Source organism: Coffea arabica, chromosome 9c, assembly GCF_036785885.1.
Source record: "Coffea arabica cultivar ET-39 chromosome 9c, Coffea Arabica ET-39 HiFi, whole genome shotgun sequence".
Taxonomy (NCBI): domain Eukaryota; kingdom Viridiplantae; phylum Streptophyta; class Magnoliopsida; order Gentianales; family Rubiaceae; genus Coffea; species Coffea arabica.
Window position 1 is genome coordinate 4,855,422 of NC_092326.1, and position 16,987 is coordinate 4,872,408.

The 16,987-nt window shown below is 36.1% G+C and overlaps 1 protein-coding gene and 1 long non-coding RNA gene across 3 annotated transcripts; both read left to right on the forward strand.

The window, feature by feature from the left end:
• Positions 1-1,012: 1,012 nt before the first annotated feature.
• Positions 1,013-2,791, forward strand: LOC113707956 (uncharacterized). The gene is made up of 2 exons (XM_027230366.2): positions 1,013-1,157; positions 1,774-2,791. Exons 1-2 carry the CDS (start codon positions 1,113-1,115, stop codon positions 2,494-2,496), a joined length of 768 nt encoding a protein of 255 aa, XP_027086167.2. The 5' UTR covers positions 1,013-1,112; the 3' UTR covers positions 2,497-2,791.
• Positions 2,792-13,735: 10,944 nt separating this feature from the next.
• On the forward strand, positions 13,736-16,312 carry LOC140014359 (uncharacterized). Of its 2 annotated transcripts, none has more exons than XR_011821120.1 (3): positions 13,736-13,935; positions 15,400-15,489; positions 16,076-16,312. It is a non-coding gene; the product is annotated as an uncharacterized lncRNA (long non-coding RNA). The 2 variants fall into 2 exon arrangements; XR_011821119.1 differs by having other exon boundaries at positions 13,737-13,935; positions 16,079-16,312.
• The last annotated feature ends 675 nt before the right edge of the window (positions 16,313-16,987 follow it).

A 16,987-nucleotide genomic window follows, 5' to 3' on the forward strand; every position in this document is an offset into this window, starting at 1 on the left:
TTACCCCTTGAAATCTTTATTTTCTAATGTAACGTCTCATCTTGGCCCATGTTTTTAAAATGAGTTTTCCGGAAAACTAGTTTTTACATTTGGAATCTATATTAACAAGCTCCAAAAATAGTCTCAAAATCACTACAAATGCACACCATCTCAAATACACCTAACAAAAAATATATATAAAAAAAGAAACTACCAGCCATTTCTTCTTCCATTCACTGCCTATCACCATCGGCTGCCACCAGCACTTCCCTTTCTTCGCTGCCACCACCATTCCTCCCCCTTCCCTCCTGATTCCCCTTCTCCCTCCCTCCTTTCCCCCCCTTCCCTCCCTCCACAAGAAAGCAAGTGGTACACCTATGAGTCATTGCATCAATTCCACGGCCTCCGTATGGATCCGCATTCAATATGGATCAATCTTTTTTTTTTTTTTTAATTTTTATAGATAATATGGTGGGTCAATCTGGAATTTATTCTTTTTGAGTAAAATGCACAAAACTTTCCTATGATTTGCACGTTATTGAACCCCCTTCTCATTCAAATATATCCAAAAGACTTTATTGGTTTAAACTGATAGGTAAGGTGGATGAAAACCGTCTATATTGATATAAAGAAAAGTTTGAAATTCCCATACTACCTTTACTTTTAGGTAATAAAGGTTAATTAAGGGGCTTAATTATAAAACCATCTCTATTAGGGTTCTTTACCACCACTTCTTCTGTTAATGTGATTGAATAAAATCGGGCTATGCATTTATACCAAAATAATGACTTGTAAATTTTCAAAATAGTGACACTTTTTATTCATCATTAATTACAATGTGAATATCTCTATGAACTAAGTTGAGTCTTGAAAACACTGGCAATGTACTGTTATTTGAAATCGACGGATGATTTTAGGAAATTTTGGCCCTTCAGTAAAAATGCAAAACTTTTGGTAATTTGTGGATTGGTGTACGAAGGCAGCAACTTCTCAAATCGAACCAACCAGCCACGTGATCCATGCTATAGTCTTGCTAGCTTCACTTGGCTATCCTCTTGTATAAATAGCCGTAGCCCCAAGAGTTCTTACACCATCAAAGTTTCATTTTGAGCTGTTCAAACTTCAAAGACAGGATGCGTTCATCTGTTGCTCTCGTTGCGTTCTTTTCAATTGCCCTGGTAAGATTTCTCAAACATCAGTACTCTATTTGAGTTCATAAGAGATAATTCTTGGATTGTTAGACACTTAAATCCGTTAATTGCTCAGCATTATTATGATCCTCTCAATTAAAGCTATGTACTTGGAAAAATTCCTCCTTCTTCGCTTTCACACACTATCCTCAACTCTAACCACCCCCCCTCCTGCCGGCGGAGGGATTGGAAACTCTTCTGATTAAGGAGAGCAAAGCTGACTTGGTGGCTCTCTAGTTCTATGGTCATAAAGCTTCCCTTTCAAACATTCCAATGTGGGCTGTACGAAACTTAAATGTCACTGTAACTTGACTTTTGACACTTTACTTAGAGGAATTCATGTCCAATATTTCCATTATACAGGTAGAGGTAGGCTGAGAAGGTCTTGGTATAATGGGTAAGGTTCAGAAGCAAGAAATTAAAGGTCCTAAATTTATGTAAAAATCTTTTAAGTTATTCAAGGTTCACCTGTATAGAATGACACTTGAGCAAGACCCACAAGGCTCATAATTTTGTGTGCAGCCTACCTTCCCCGCTATATTTACTTACCTAATATATGTTGATGCTGGTTTCTTCAATTATGTCATTTGCCCGGAATGTGCAGCTTGCATGCTTCACGGAGGCAAGAAAGGACCCCAGGGGCATTTTGCGACCTGCTGCCAGTCCTGGTGCTTTTACTGAACAAAATGAGCACCTTGGGTCTAATACATTGAATGAATTTGAGTCAAAGCCTGGATCCATTCTCCACGCAGATGAGCCTAGATCCATTCTCCCTTACCATGGTCGTGATGCTAATTCGAAGGAGGAGAAACCGCAAATGAAAGATTTCGAGTCAAAGTCTGAATCCGTTTTGCTCTTTTACGGTGGTGACAAAGCTAACTTGCAGGAGGAGAAACCCCAAATAAAAGATTTTGAGTCAAAGCCTGAATCCGTTTTAATCCTTTACCGTGGTGACAAAGCTAACTTGCAGGAGGCAAAACCGCATATGAAAGATTTCGAGTCAAAGCCTGAATCCGTTTTGCTCTTTTACGGTGGTGACAAAGCTAACTTGCAGGAGGCAAAACCGTATATGAAAGATTTCGAGTCAAAGCCTGAATCCTTTTTGATCCTTTACGGTGGTGACAAAGCTAACTTGCAGGAGGCAAAACCGCATATGAAAGATTTCGAGTCAAAGCCTGAATCCGTTTTGCCCTTTTACGGTGGTGACAAAGCTAACTTGCAGGAGGCAAAACCGTATATGAAAGATTTCGAGTCAAAGCCTGAATCCTTTTTGATCCTTTACGGTGGTGACAAAGCTAACTTGCAGGAGGGAAAGCTACATATCTAAGATTTCGAATAAAAGCTTGGATCAATGCTCCTTTACCATAAGGGAACCAGCGATGATGCTAAGCAAAATTAGGATAAATCAAACATGAAAGAATCAAAGTGAAGTGAAGGTCTGTATCGCTGCTTTTGTAGCATAGTCTTGATGTTGTTTCCAAACAAGAGAAATTCAATTCGTTTGAGACTGGATTTCTGCTCTGTCAAGAATAAGTGTAGTTGGTCTTATTTTCTTAGTGTTGGAGTGAAAATGTCTCGCGTGTAATGCAATTCCTCTATTAAATAAATGCTGTGTTGATTTAGTATGGTGAAACTTTTAGTTGTGTTTAGTGCATCTTTGTTTCTCTCTTTTTTTCCTGTTTCTTTTTTTTCCCCCAAAAAATCTGGAATAGTCTTGGTCAGTTGGGCTTCGCCATTATATTTTGTGATCAGTATCCACTGGAAAACAAAAATACTTTTGACTTCTTAAGCTTTCTATCTATTCGGTATATGGGAGAGACGTAGTAGAAAATTACTCAATGAATTTCTCATATGCAGCATCTATGGGAAGGAAAAGCAGACAAGATCTGGAAGGGATATTCTGAAATTCCACTGCATCTTTTGAATAATGTTAAAGAACTGTGACTATAAAGGATATTGTTCTCGGTACTAGGTAGTAGGCCCATGGTTCAAACACTAGGGAAAGTCGGAGACAGACGACTTGGCCAAGTCGTCACGGAACGGAGGACAACGCTCCGTGACTGTTCCACGTAACATTGGAGATCAAAGAATCGCTGAGAACTCGGAGAAAGACTCGATCGACTCAGACCTAGTTGTCTCTAAGACGAAGTGAAACGGGCGATTCGACCAAGTCATCCCCAATTTTTTGCCAGCTTTTGTTTCTTTTTTCCCTTTCCTATTTTGCTGCTTTTTTGTAAGAATTTCAGTGTGTGTGTGTGTTGTGTGTTGTGCATGGGGGAGAGAGGGAAAATTCCAGCCGGTCTAACGCTGGCCAGAGTTGATGATTTCCAGCTTCCGGCAACTTCGTTAGTGAAGAAGGAACCAGTGCTGCAGCGGGCAGGAGTTTCCCGTGGGAAGATGACTCACTTTTTGAAATTCCAGCAATAGCCCCCTTAGTTTCTTTCACTTTTAATATCTGCCCCTGATTTTTTGTACTTTCTAATTCGACCCCAAAACTTTGCCTTAATGTTTTCAATTAGGTCCTTACCAGTTTACTAGTTGGCTGTTAGTGTAATTAGTTTGTCATTTGTCAAGTTAAGCTGTAATTAATTTTATTTTTCCTTTTTGGAAATGATGTCACCCGTATAGGGCATAGGTACATTTAATTATTGTATTTTTATTTTTATATTTTCTTTCATTTTTTTTCTCTTAATTACTTTTGATTGTTATCGAATGTGATATAATGGGACGCGAAAGCATTGGTTCGTGGCTTTTCCAGTAGAAGCTTTGGAACTAATTATCTCATTCTTATTGGTTTTTTCTATTTATCATGCTATGTTTAGATGTTTTATTCTACTTTAATTAATTAAAATGCACGTTATGCGTTTAGCTTAAATTAATTTTTTTGCCTTAAAATTAGAAGAATAAAGTTAAACTTGCAATCCATTTTTATCGGGTGCATAGGAGTATTTGAGGATACAATCTTGACCTTACCCTCGCAAATGTAGCTCATGAACTCATTTTTTTAACTTGTTTTTTTGTTATTTTTGTTTAGCATAGTTTTTTTTTCCTATTTTTAATATTTTTTCACAATATTTAGAATACTAGATGCTTCAAAATTTATGTTTCATCGATACTGCGACCAATGAGTGTCAAACTATCCGACACAATTTAACTTGATGCTTCAAAATTTTTAACTTGACAAACTATCCCACACAAATGAGTGTCAGATCACAAGCCAAAGCATCTCAGACAAATCAAATTTTAGAGGCAGGCTCTTTAGAAAATCAGAATGTAGAGTTTGCTAAGATTGTGACTAAGTCTTCTATTGTTCAGTCTCTTCCTAGATTGTCTTTATTCAATGTAAATTCAAATAGTATGCAAACTGGTATGGATGCGTCATTTAAGTTTACAAATAGATACATCATCAGAAAGAGAAAGCTCTTACATTGAAAGTTCAAAGATCTCAGAAAAAACATTCAAGTCAACAAGAATGTATGAGATCACAGATTATAGGGCCTCTTGCAAATGTTTCTAAATCTGTTCAGCCTATTAAACCGGATTTTGTTAGCACATTTTCACTGCCAAATGCAAATTTGAATAGCCTACACTCATGTATGTCTACTCCATCAGAGTTTTCAGTAGGTGAATCTTCCACTGTTAGGATCAAGCGCTTACCATTACACTAAAAACTATAGCTGTTAGTGAAGGCGCAACTGTATTTCCTTAACCACAATGGCAGCGCAAAGCACTGTACCACACTCGGCCAGCATGAGGGGCTGCACCCTTGGGTGCCACGGCCTGGGCGGTTAGTCCCTTTGAGCCGAAATTTGAGGGATGTTGCTGATTAGGCTAACAATCCCTCCCCCAACAACAGCCAAGGAGACTCGAACCCGCGACCTCGCTCTGATACCACTTATTAGGATCAAACGCTTACCATTACACTAAAAGTTATAACTGTTAGCGAAGACGCAACTTTATTTCCTTAACCACAATGGTAGCGTAAAGCACCGTACCACGCTCAGCCAGCATGAGGGGCTGCACCCTTAGGTGCCACGAGTTGGGCGGTTAGTCCCTTAGAGCCGAGATCTGAGGGATGTTGCTGATTAGGCTAACATCCACCTATAGAAATCGGCAAAAAGAGAGAGCGCTTAAGATGACAGTGAAAAAAGCTAAACAAAATTAGTTGGTTCAAGCATAGAATATAGGATATAAGAGTTTGCAACCTCTCATAAGTACAATTGAACAGCATAATCCTGAGGTTGTTGAGATTTTAAATCAGTCGAATCAGGTTGTTTGCCAATTACAATCAAACGAGTCCCAGTTTTCAGGTATTTAATATAGCACTGCTTATTAATATAGTCATTCCCATCAAGTGAATCATTTCATCTATTTTCAAAACTCTTTTTACCTTCTTAGAACAATCCAACCAATTTCTTCCTTTTCTTTAAAATAGGAATTTTTTTTCATTTTTTAAATATAACTTTTACTTTTCCTACTATAAATTATTTGTTCTAAATGCATTGAATTTAGACCCATTTCATCAATCATATAATGCCGTTAATTTTTCTATTTTCAAAATGCATAGACCTTTCACATTAACATGAAAGGTATTGTTTCTAAAATTTGTTTAGTAAATGTTGTGAAACAATGACTATTACCACCTGCTTCTCTGACAACAAATATTTTAGCTTTAAATTGAATACTCAAAAGCATTTTTTTTCATTTACTCAATTAAATGTGTTTAGTTTTATTTCTACTTTATAGCTTATCTAATTCAAGAGGTTGATATTGAACTCTACTTTACAGGAATATTTGAACAAAATCATGGGAAAACTAAGAGAAAACGTGCAGGTCTTTTAACATTTACATTGTTAAATGACTTGAGTATTTTACATTCCATTACTGTTTATTAAACAAGTAAAGTCATTTAGAATCTATCTTTTATTGACGATAGGAAGAGTTAAAAAAAAAGGTCGAGACCTGTTAGATTGCATTCCAGGTGTGGCAAGCATTCTTCCAAAACAGCCAGATTACCCACATTGTGGTGCAAAAATTTTTTTTCCATGAAACAGCCAACTTTTGCTGTTCTAATGGAGACATAGTGTTAGCTACCAATCCAATTCCAGCTCCTTTAAAAGAGCTATTAACTTTATCTTTAGAAGAGGCAAAATTATTTAGAATATGTATAAGAATAATTAACAACATTTTTGCTTTCACTTCTTTTGGAGTTAAGTTTGACAAGAATCTAGCAAAGAGAAGTAAAGGAGTTTATATATTTAGGATTCAGAGGCAAATTTATCACTTCATCAGTGATCTAGAGGCCTCAAAAAATTTGCAGCTGTATTTTCATGATACTGAAATTGAGTTGACAAATCATTTAAATGCGTGTCCAAGGCTAACAGAAAATATCATCCAAAAGGTTATGAATATCCTTGAATAAAATCCATATGCTCGATTTTTCCATGGTTTAAGAGAGGTTCATAACCTTGATACTTATCGTATTGTCTTGATAACATGGCGTAGACCAAAGGGTATTTAACAAACCTACGGTCTCCCAAGTTGCTGCATTGTGGGTTGAAAGAGAAGAAAATGGGGTAACAAGCCGGAGGAATATTCGAGTCCATACTCATGGTGGTCATTGTCACAGTATAGAATATTACTATGGCTGTTATGACCCCTTGCAGTACCCTCTTCTTTTTCCTTTCGGTGAACTTGGCTGGCATCAAGGAATCCAAAAAAAAGGGAAAAAAGATCCACAAGAAAAAGACACGAAATAAGAATTCTGAAAGTTTGATTTCTCCAATGCTTGCTGCAATTGCTGAAGAACTATTACAGATGGAACGAGATGGTAAGTACAGACAATCTTATTCATCTATTTGTAGTTCAATTCAACATAGTAAATTAACTAATTATTCTGTAATTTGTCTACCAACAATGGCTAGGATTGATAATGATCCAAATTTTGTTTTTGTTAGTGAGTATTATGCTTATAAGTTACAGATAAGGGATAATGATGAGTCTTTTTTGCTTCACTTTGGTAGATTAACTTAGCAATATATAGTGGATATGTTTGTTAAGTTTGAATCTCACAGACTAGATTTTTTTAGATCACAATAAGAGGAAATAAGGAAAGAGTTTTTGCAAGACTCCGTGGCTGCTGGTGAAACACATGCAGCAAATATTGGTCAGAAAATTTTTTTACTGGCAAGCTTTATTGGAGGGCCAAGAAATATGAGAAGGAAATATATAGAAGCAATGACCTTAGTTCAAAAATTTGACAAATCAGATATCTTCTTGACCATGACTTGCAATCCTAATTGGCCAGAAATAAAAGAACACCTAATTGAAAAAGAAGAAACACAAAATCAGCTTGATTTAATTGTAAGAGTCTTTCATGCTAAACTTGAAGAATTAAAAAATGAAATCCTCAAGAAAAATATTTTTGATGAAGTGGCAGCGTATACATATGTAAAGAGTTTTAGAAAAGAGGCTTGCCACATGCACACTTTCTTTTAATTTTGAAATCTCAACATAAAATGTTTAGACCTGAAGAGTATGATAAAATTGTGAACGCTGATATTCCAAACAAAGTGAAATACCCATACTTATATAGAATGGCTAAAAAACACATGATGTATGGTCCATGCGGTGTTTTAAATCCATCAAGTGTGTGTATGACTAAGAATGGCAGGTGTAGGCATTCCTATCCAAAGGATTTTGTGAGGAAACAACCCAGACTATTAATTCTTATCCAGCATATAGGCGAAATAATAATGGTGTTAAAGTCAAAGTTAGACAACATCACTTTGATAATAAATGGGTTGTTCCCTATAATGCCTATTTACTTGCTAAATTTGATTGTCACATTAATGTTGAGATTTGTTCAATAATTCAGGCTGTTAAATACATCTATAAATAGATTTGTAAAAGGCATGATAGAATCGGTTTTCATATTAATTCTGATAATCCAAACAGCAATATTGAGGAAATCTAGCAGTATCGGGCAGCTTGCTGGGTCTCATCACCTGAGGCTACGTCGAGACTTTTTCATTTTGCTAGGGGTGAAATAAAACCTGTAGTAATTCATCTGCAGCTTCATCTAGAAAATTATCAGCTTGTAAGTTTGAAAAAGCATCAAAATCTCACCAATGTTGTGAGCAATCCAAGAAACAAAAAGACAATACTTACTAAATTCTTTTATATGAATAGAATAGATTAGAAGCTCAGACACTAAATTGTACATTTCTGAATTTCTAAACCATTTTGTTTGGCTTCTCGATGAGAGACATTGGAAAATGAGAGATCAAAGGGACTCTGTAGGTAGAACAAATTCAGTCCATTCGACTGAAGGAAAGAGGTACTACCTTAGGCTTCTTTTAACAAAAGTTTGTGCTCCTAAGTCCTTCGAAGGCCTAAAGACTTATAACGGAGCACAAGTTAGAACCTTTCGTGAAGCAGCACTTTTAAGAGGGTTGCTTCACGATGATAATAGCCAAGAATTGTCTTGAAGAGTCTTCTCTCTATCATATGCCTTATGAATTGAGAAGACTTTTTGCAACCCTCTTGGTATATTCATGTCGTAACAATCCCAGACAATTATGGTTAAACTTTGAGGCTATAATGTCGAAGGATTGTCTAAGGTGTTCAGATTTGACTCCTAGAGAGGTCAGGAAAAAGGTACTGCAACAAATAAGTGGTTTTCTTGAATAAATGGGAAAAAGCATAGGTTTATTTGGATTGGTTCCGAATGATCTATCATCCTTTGATGTTGAGAACCAAACAAGAGAACTGTTAGCAGAAAGAAGTATGACCAATCATAAAGAAGATCTGAATGCAATTACTTTGCTTAATGAAAAACAAAGGCACGCATTTGAGGTCATATGTCGCAGCATATATGAGAACATAAGTGAGGCCTTTTTTGTAGACGACCCTCGAGGCACTGGAAAATCGTTTCTCTATAGGGCGTTGCTAGCTGATGTTAGGTCTAAAGGGTTTTAGCACTAGACGCAGCCATTTCAGGAATTGCTGCTTCTATACTACCAGGAGGACTGCCCATTCGCGATTTGAAATGCCAATTGATCCTTCAGAAGGTAGAACATGTAATGTTAGCAAACAAAGCAGCCTGGCAACAATGATTAGAGGATCCAAACTGAATACCTGGGATAAGGCTCCTATGTCAAAAAGATCTGCAATTGAAGCATTGAATGATCTAATGCAAGATCTTATGAACTCACCAGAAATATTTGGTGGAAAAGTTGTTGTCTTTGGCTGCGACTTTAGGCAAACATTGCCAGTTGTTCACAGAGGAAATCAATCCGAGACTATTAATGCTTGCATAATAAATTCTCCTCTATGGCCTTCTCTCAAAAAATTGCAATTAACAGAGAATATGAGGGATTGATTAGACCCCTCATTTACTGATTATTTATTGAGAGTTGGTAATGGAACTGAGAAAACCCAAGATGATAGCTACATAAAGATTCCTTCTTCAATTTTGCTTGAAAATAGAGGGGATGATTCTTCACTAGATAATTTGATAAATTTAGTGTACCCCAATATCATGACTGGATTACCAGATGCTAACACTTCAGCCAATTGATTAATTTTATCCACAAAAAATAATTTTGTTGATGAGGTCAACAACATTCTCATTAGCATATTTCCAGGTGAAGCAATAGAATATTGCAGCTTTGATGAAACTTTAAATCCAAATCATCGGGGTCAGTATGAGGATTTTTTGAATTCTCTTTCCCCAAGTGGACTTCCACTACATAGGCTCATCTTGAAGGTTAATGCACCAATAATCTTGCTTAGAAATTTAGACCCCATTGAAGGCCTTTGTAATGGGACAAGATTAGTTTGTAGGAACTTGAGCCGAAATGTTATTCATGCTCAGATGGTTGTAGGTGATTTTGCCAGAAAAGATCTTTTCATGCATAGAATTCCTTTAGAACCTCCCATTGATGAGCAAGACTGTGTCCCATATAAGAAAACTCAGTTTCCAATCCGTTTGTGTTTTGCAATGACAATTAACAAAGCTCAAGAACACACGTTAGATTTTGTGGGTATTTATTTGAGGGAATCCGTGTTTTCTCATGGATAGCTTTACGTGGCGTGATCATGTGCAAGAACAGCTTCACAAGTCAAGTTACTCATTAAGCCTCCATTTTTTCACAAATCTAGAATAAATCAGACCAAAAATATTATATATAGAGAAGTTCTTGAAACTTCTCAATTAGCTGTCAAGTAAATGAACATTCTTCTACTATTTCTTCAACCTTTAATTGATCCCATCACAATTGTAGTTTATATTTAGAATTAAATTTATCTATATGTACCATTTACAGATAAGCATAGTGAGATGCTACCTTCCAGTGAATGAGGTCATTGAAGAAGTAAAAGGATGGACAGTATTGGTTTAGGTTGTTGAGAGAGAACATGTTCAGTTGAGTCGAGGAGGAAGGCCTATGAACTACGACCGCTTCTTTCTTACAGATTCTGAGGTAACAAAAAATAAAGATATTCCTTCCATTTTTGTGTATATCTTTGACTATTTTATAGATTTTTAGCTATTCTTCTTTAGGATGCAATAGGGAACAAAGGTTTCAGCTGTCATCTATGGCAATGATATCTATTTTTTTGATGCCATTCAGGAGATACTATATCTCCAGTATAGCTCTTCGCAAAGCAGAATCAAGGTATACAGTCAGTGACTACCTATATTCTTGGGTAATCCATAACAGAACATTGGTTGAGGAGTATGTGGAGCAGGTTCCACCAGTTATTCCATGTCACTTTGACCTTACAGAGTTTGAAAACATATTCAAATTTGTTGACACAGAAAATTGGCAAAGTAAGTTCATTTTTTATCTTAGATAATTCAAATGTATTCCTTATGTTATCTTCAGCTTATCTTTAAATTCAAATATTCTTTTGAATAATAAATATCCAGGCTATTGTCGTGCATGCTTTTCCTTCAAGGAAACAAAGTCTTAATTCAACGACTAGAGACTTGGTTGTTATTAATCAAGAGTAAGCCAACTGGAACATAAGAATATATTTTCCATTCCTTAAATAAACCTATTATATTTTTTTATTTTTAACATATTTATTGCTTTTGCAAAAAAAGGCCAATGCTCCTTCCTCTATGGAATGAATTTGAAGCAAATGAAGGAGCACAGCTTGCAAACACTATTGCAAACAACAACATCATCATAGCTATGAGAGTCAAAGTAACTACTTTTAACTGTAAGTCACAACTCCCATTGGTCAAAAAATTATTACTGCTTTGCCTACAACACTTCAATTTCAATGAGCTAATTATATACTACTTTCTTAGATCTGTCTCTGACAACAAGGCTTGAAAGTTGTCTCTTAGTGAATCCACCAACTCCTCAAACCATTGCATTAAGACAATGGTAAGCATATCATGTTTCATAAGTATAGATTAAGACTGGAAAATATAACATGTCTATTTATGTTCACAGGTATGATCAGAATCAACAGAAAATTGCACAACTGATTGAAGAAGCCAGTTACAAAGACTCAACCAAATTGTTGCCTCTACCTAAAACTAATGATATCATTAGTGTTGAGAACGCTATGAGGATTCTAAAAAATGTAAATACGATCATTTCAGTAACTCACTTATACTATTTTCTTACCTTTTACATTAGTGAAAAGTGAATTACTTAACTTTGCATCTAATACAATATAATTTATAGGTCAAGACTACTTGGACATGAGGAAATACTTCTTTGGCACCTGAGCAGCGATGGCATGTAGTAATTGTCTGAAGGCTGTATATGCTAATATGGAATGGATCATTAGATGTCCATCTTGCTGAGAAGAAAGTGTTGCTGAGGCCAGGTAAACAAGACATGCAAATTTACAATAGTATGCTCAATAATAAATCTTTTTTACTGCATTATTTAACCATTATTCATTGCCATCATACACCAGATGCTGTATTGGAATTATCATTGACAATGGAACAAGCTCAACGTATGCAGTAGTGTTTGGTATAGATGCTAAAAAACTCATACAGTTCACAACAGTACAACTAAGTGAAGCCGATGAACACGTGAGTTTTCCTATTCTTTTCTCTCAATTCTCTCTATTTATGGTACTTCTTTGAATTTATTTGACTTATTTTGCATATCCTATCATTGATACATATATTTTTCAATCCAAATAGTTTAGTCTTCTTTGATCAAGATGAAATACCTAAATTGGTCAAAAAATTGTCTAGCTAACGTGGAAGAAAATTTTTGCATCATTAGATGATCTATTAAATAGACAAGTGCCTAATTCAACCAAAATCTCATTAGATAGATAAGATTGATCCTTAGTATCAGAGGCAAAAGGACAGTTTGGAAAATTTAGTGTTAGAGGCAAAAGGACAATTTGGAAAATTCTTTACTAAATTTAACATGCTATATCACTATCTTCTTCTATCTATGGTTGCATTGATTGGACCGCAAATTTGGTAATGCCCTTCTAGTCCTCATCTTATTTTGCTATTCTTTCCAAGGACAAGACTCAGTCGTAGTCAAGAAAAAAAATCCTAACTAGAACTAACTAAAAGTTTGCCAGCATTAACATGGCTCCATGTCACCTTCAATCTATGTTACTATTAAACATCTGGCCCTGAAAACATCTGTACCTAATTATCAAATAACATATCACTCTCTTCTATACGAATTTTGGTGTTAGAGGATTGAATATTCAACTACTAACCTTTGCTCACTTATCATGTGTAATGAGCTTTTTGAGCTTTCTTTTGAAATTGCATCATGTTCGCATTTTCTGGTACTCCGTAAAATTTTTTAAAATACAGGGTATTGAGCTCTTTTTTGTTTATTTGCAAAATACATGGTGTTGAGTGTGAGATCCCGATTCGTCCTTAATTTTGAATAAGGAATATTAGTGTTAAATTTTGCTATAAAATTTGATTTTAAGGATGATGGTAATTCTTTACATGTGATTTTGCTTTTTAGAATCGAAAAACCTTAATTTGGAATTTTATTAAAACCCTAATGAATTTACACCTTTGATATTTTTACACAAAACCCTAGTTTATGTATTAATCATAAGTTTATGTGGTAGTAAATATTATGCATGCTAATGTATGTTTTCGTATGAGTAAATACCAGATTCGATTTCTTTTATAAAGGTTAAGTAGGATTATAAAGCTAAAAAGTCTTACACTAGTAAATTCCCTAGTGTTTTGTTAATTGAACAACCTTAAATTGGGTTTAAAACCCTTAATCTAGCTAATGTAAAAAGATTGTGGTTTAGTTTCTTTTATGTGAAATAAGGAATAATTAAGGATAGATGATTAAGTTAGTGGGGTGATTAGTAGAGAAATTAAGTAAGATTAATTAGTTTGGACTAGATTAAGTTTAAGCTCTATGGAGTAAATTGCAAGGAGTTCAAATGTTTAAGGGCAAGAGTTGAATAAAATGTAAATTGAGGAGTACGGGTTAAAGGAGCAAAATGGAAGCTTTTATGTGATTGGGTATGAGGGAAAATATCTTCTACTATCATGACTAAGCTTATGACTAAGCTTATATCTAGAACATACAAGAGAAACCAAGTTATAAAACAACAAAAAATAACAAAGAAAAAGAAAAAGAAAGGGCCGAAAATTGGAGAGAAAAGGAAGAAGAAAAATTCCTTTGATGCATCAACTTTTGTCCATTAATCTTGATCTTGGAGCCTAGAACAACAACCTTGGCACTTGATTGTGGTGGTTTGATCATCTACAAAGCTTGAATCAAAGGTAAAACATCCTATTTGAAAGTTGGTTTTGGGTAGTTAAGACTTGAATCCATGAAAAGTGGTGCTTTTGTTACGATTTTGATTTTACATGATGTAGACGACGATTATATGGTGATTATGGAGTAATTTCATGGTTTAATTTAGTGATAATGTTGCTGAAATGTTGGTTAAGGCTAGAAGAAATTAGGGATTCTTGGTTAAGCTTCACTTAGTTAATTTGGTTAGTGATTGGACTTGATAATGAAACTTTTGGTGTAATTAAGTCATTTGAATGGTAAATTCTTAATAAAATCAGGTTTGTTATGGAACCCTAATGAAAAAGGAAAATTAGTTTGGTTTAGTTAGAACTTGGAAGGTTAGGGTTTAGTTGATTAAGGTTTTGAAGTTAGTAAAGAATTAGTGGAATTGGAACCTAGATGGTGGTTAATATTTGGCAATTTGGGAAAGGAAAGTTTGGACCATTACTAGGTCTTTTAGAATCTGGTATATGTAGTGTTATTTGGTATGAAAATTGGTTAGAAAACTTGTATAAGAATCATAGCAATGGACCATGTATTTGCAAAGTTCAAAAACCGGCAAAACTAGAACAGGGCCGTTCACAAATCCGAACTTGGACTCTGTTTTTATTTATGCTGCGTGCTGATTCGGAAGCTGCTCAAAACATTAAAGTTGTAGCTTCTTAAGTACTTGATGTGCCTGCAAAATTTCAGGTCAAACGGATCAGTGTAGCCTGAGTTATGGCCAAAACAATCGTTCCTGTTTTGAACACTGGATTGTGTTACGTTTTCAAATTTGGCCTATGACCATGCTCGGTTCGCCTGGGTAACGTGCGAACTGGGTGTTGATCCCTTCATAAGAAATGTAGATCTTGGTCTTAGCTTCGAAACAGTATAAAGTGCATCCAAATCCAAATTCCGTAGCTCCAGTTATGACCAAAGCAAGATCGGTTGTCAGAACTACCTTTGAATTTGGACAGTTCTGACAGGAATTTTGGACCCATTTTTCACCCTGCTCTGTATTGATTCAGGTTTTAGTCAAAACACAAAAGTTTTAGTATTATGACATAGATTTCCAACTCCTTTGGAATTTCTTGATTTGGATGTATGAGCTGTGAGTTATGGTCCAGCAAACAGACCCTGTCTGTCACCCTAAAGTGCAAACTTCTGGTACAGTTTTCCATAATTTCGACCTGCTTCCATTCAGATCGAGATTAAGGTGTCTTCATTAAAATTGTAGCCCTTTCTCTTAGCTTCGTAACGGTATCTCATACACTTTAATCCGACATTTCTAGCCCAACTTATGATCAAAACAGTTTGGAAAAGCAACTATGCCCATTTCCGTTTGCCGGCCGTTTCCATTTCCGGTTGCCGATTCCGCACATGCATGTGCCAATTTTGCCGTTTTGCTTAATTTACGCACTTTAGTAGTTGTTTGTGTGATAATATGGCTCAACCTTCTGCTACAGGCGGTGACGGGCTAGACGGAGCCGGTGGGGCCCACTAGCTGACGACTTGAATTCATTTCCGTACTTTCTCTCATTATACTTGCTTTTTAGGTGAGTAATCAGGGTTTCTGTGTAACTCAATACTAATATGAGTTTACTATGAAAAATGGGCACTTAGGCGAGGGTGTACTTTATCGCACTCGATCTAAAACCCATTAGTTGCTCTTGATACCTGTGAAATATGATTTTGTGATTTGTTATGGAGCATTTATTGCTTGTGAAACATTTGCGAAGCATTTATTGCTTGTGACGCAATTTGAGAGCATTTATTGCTTGAAATAGAGTATTTATTGCTTGAACTAGAGCATTTATTGCTTGAACTACGATTTTAGAGCATTTATTGCTTGAAAAATATTTTGAGCATTTATTGCTCGGACTTGAGTTGAGGCTCATGGTCTCTCTATGTGGGATCCTTTAAGAGAAGCGAGTTGTGTGGCTCAGGTTCTCAAGGGTCAACCAGTGGTCAAACTCGACAAATGAGTTGGCTTGGGAGCCACCCGTATCCTTACCATGTGGTGTTACTTTTCTACTTTTACTTTGCTCTCATTGTGCAAATGTTGACATGTAAAAATTACATTTTTACCCCTGGTTAGTCACTAAGCTTCTAGCTTACCCCCTTTTCTTTTGTTTTCCTTAGCAGGGTCGACGCGGGGAAATTTGTGGCACCATCACTAGTATAGTTGGGTTTCGTTTGTAATCACCGAATAGTTCATATGTTTTTTTCCTATTATAGTGATCCGTGTAAGGACCCTTCTGAGGGTCTACTCTTTGGTGTTGGTTATAATCATAAGGATGTACTGGTATGAGTAGTTATTTTTGGGGATGTAAATAGAACTCTTTTGCCGATGTATATAATGTGAATAGTACTCTTGTACCGCGTGAATAGCTTTTATTTGCTTTTGCCTTCGAGCCCCGGCGAGAGCTAGGCAGGCGGTCCGCCGAACCCTCTGGTTCGCCTTAGGAGATGGTGGGGCCTTCACATTGAGCTTTTTTTAAAATTGCATCTGCCATTGATAACCATCAAATCGTATGCTTTGTCCGTCATTTTGACACAAATTATCAAGGACAAAAAGATGATAAGTATAGCATCGTCAAAGTATACACTGCTGAAGAATTGGCTGAAATCATCCCAGCAATCGCTTACGAAGCTGCCTTCGATGCTATAGGAGAGCCTGTTCCAACTGCTCCAACCATAACTGAGAAGCTAGCCAGCACCATTGACCGGGTTGACTTAACTGCTCAATCCACTTCCACTGACCAACCTACCACTAAGGGGCAATTCTTCAGCCCAACAAAAAAAATGGTCCTAGATTCAATTGGCCGCAAATCTAATATTGCAGACAAGCCAACCTCTTCAAACGTTGCTGCAAAAAGAAGCTTAACTTTTGAAGCTGCAATTCCCAGAACTAATGCACTTTCTATTGAGAAGACAACCATTGACACTATTCCTTTGGTTGCTGCAAAAAACGGCATTAAAGACAACAAACTAGACTCTCCAAAATCTGCTCATATGACCCTCCTCAAGAAACCACGTGAATCTGCAATGTGA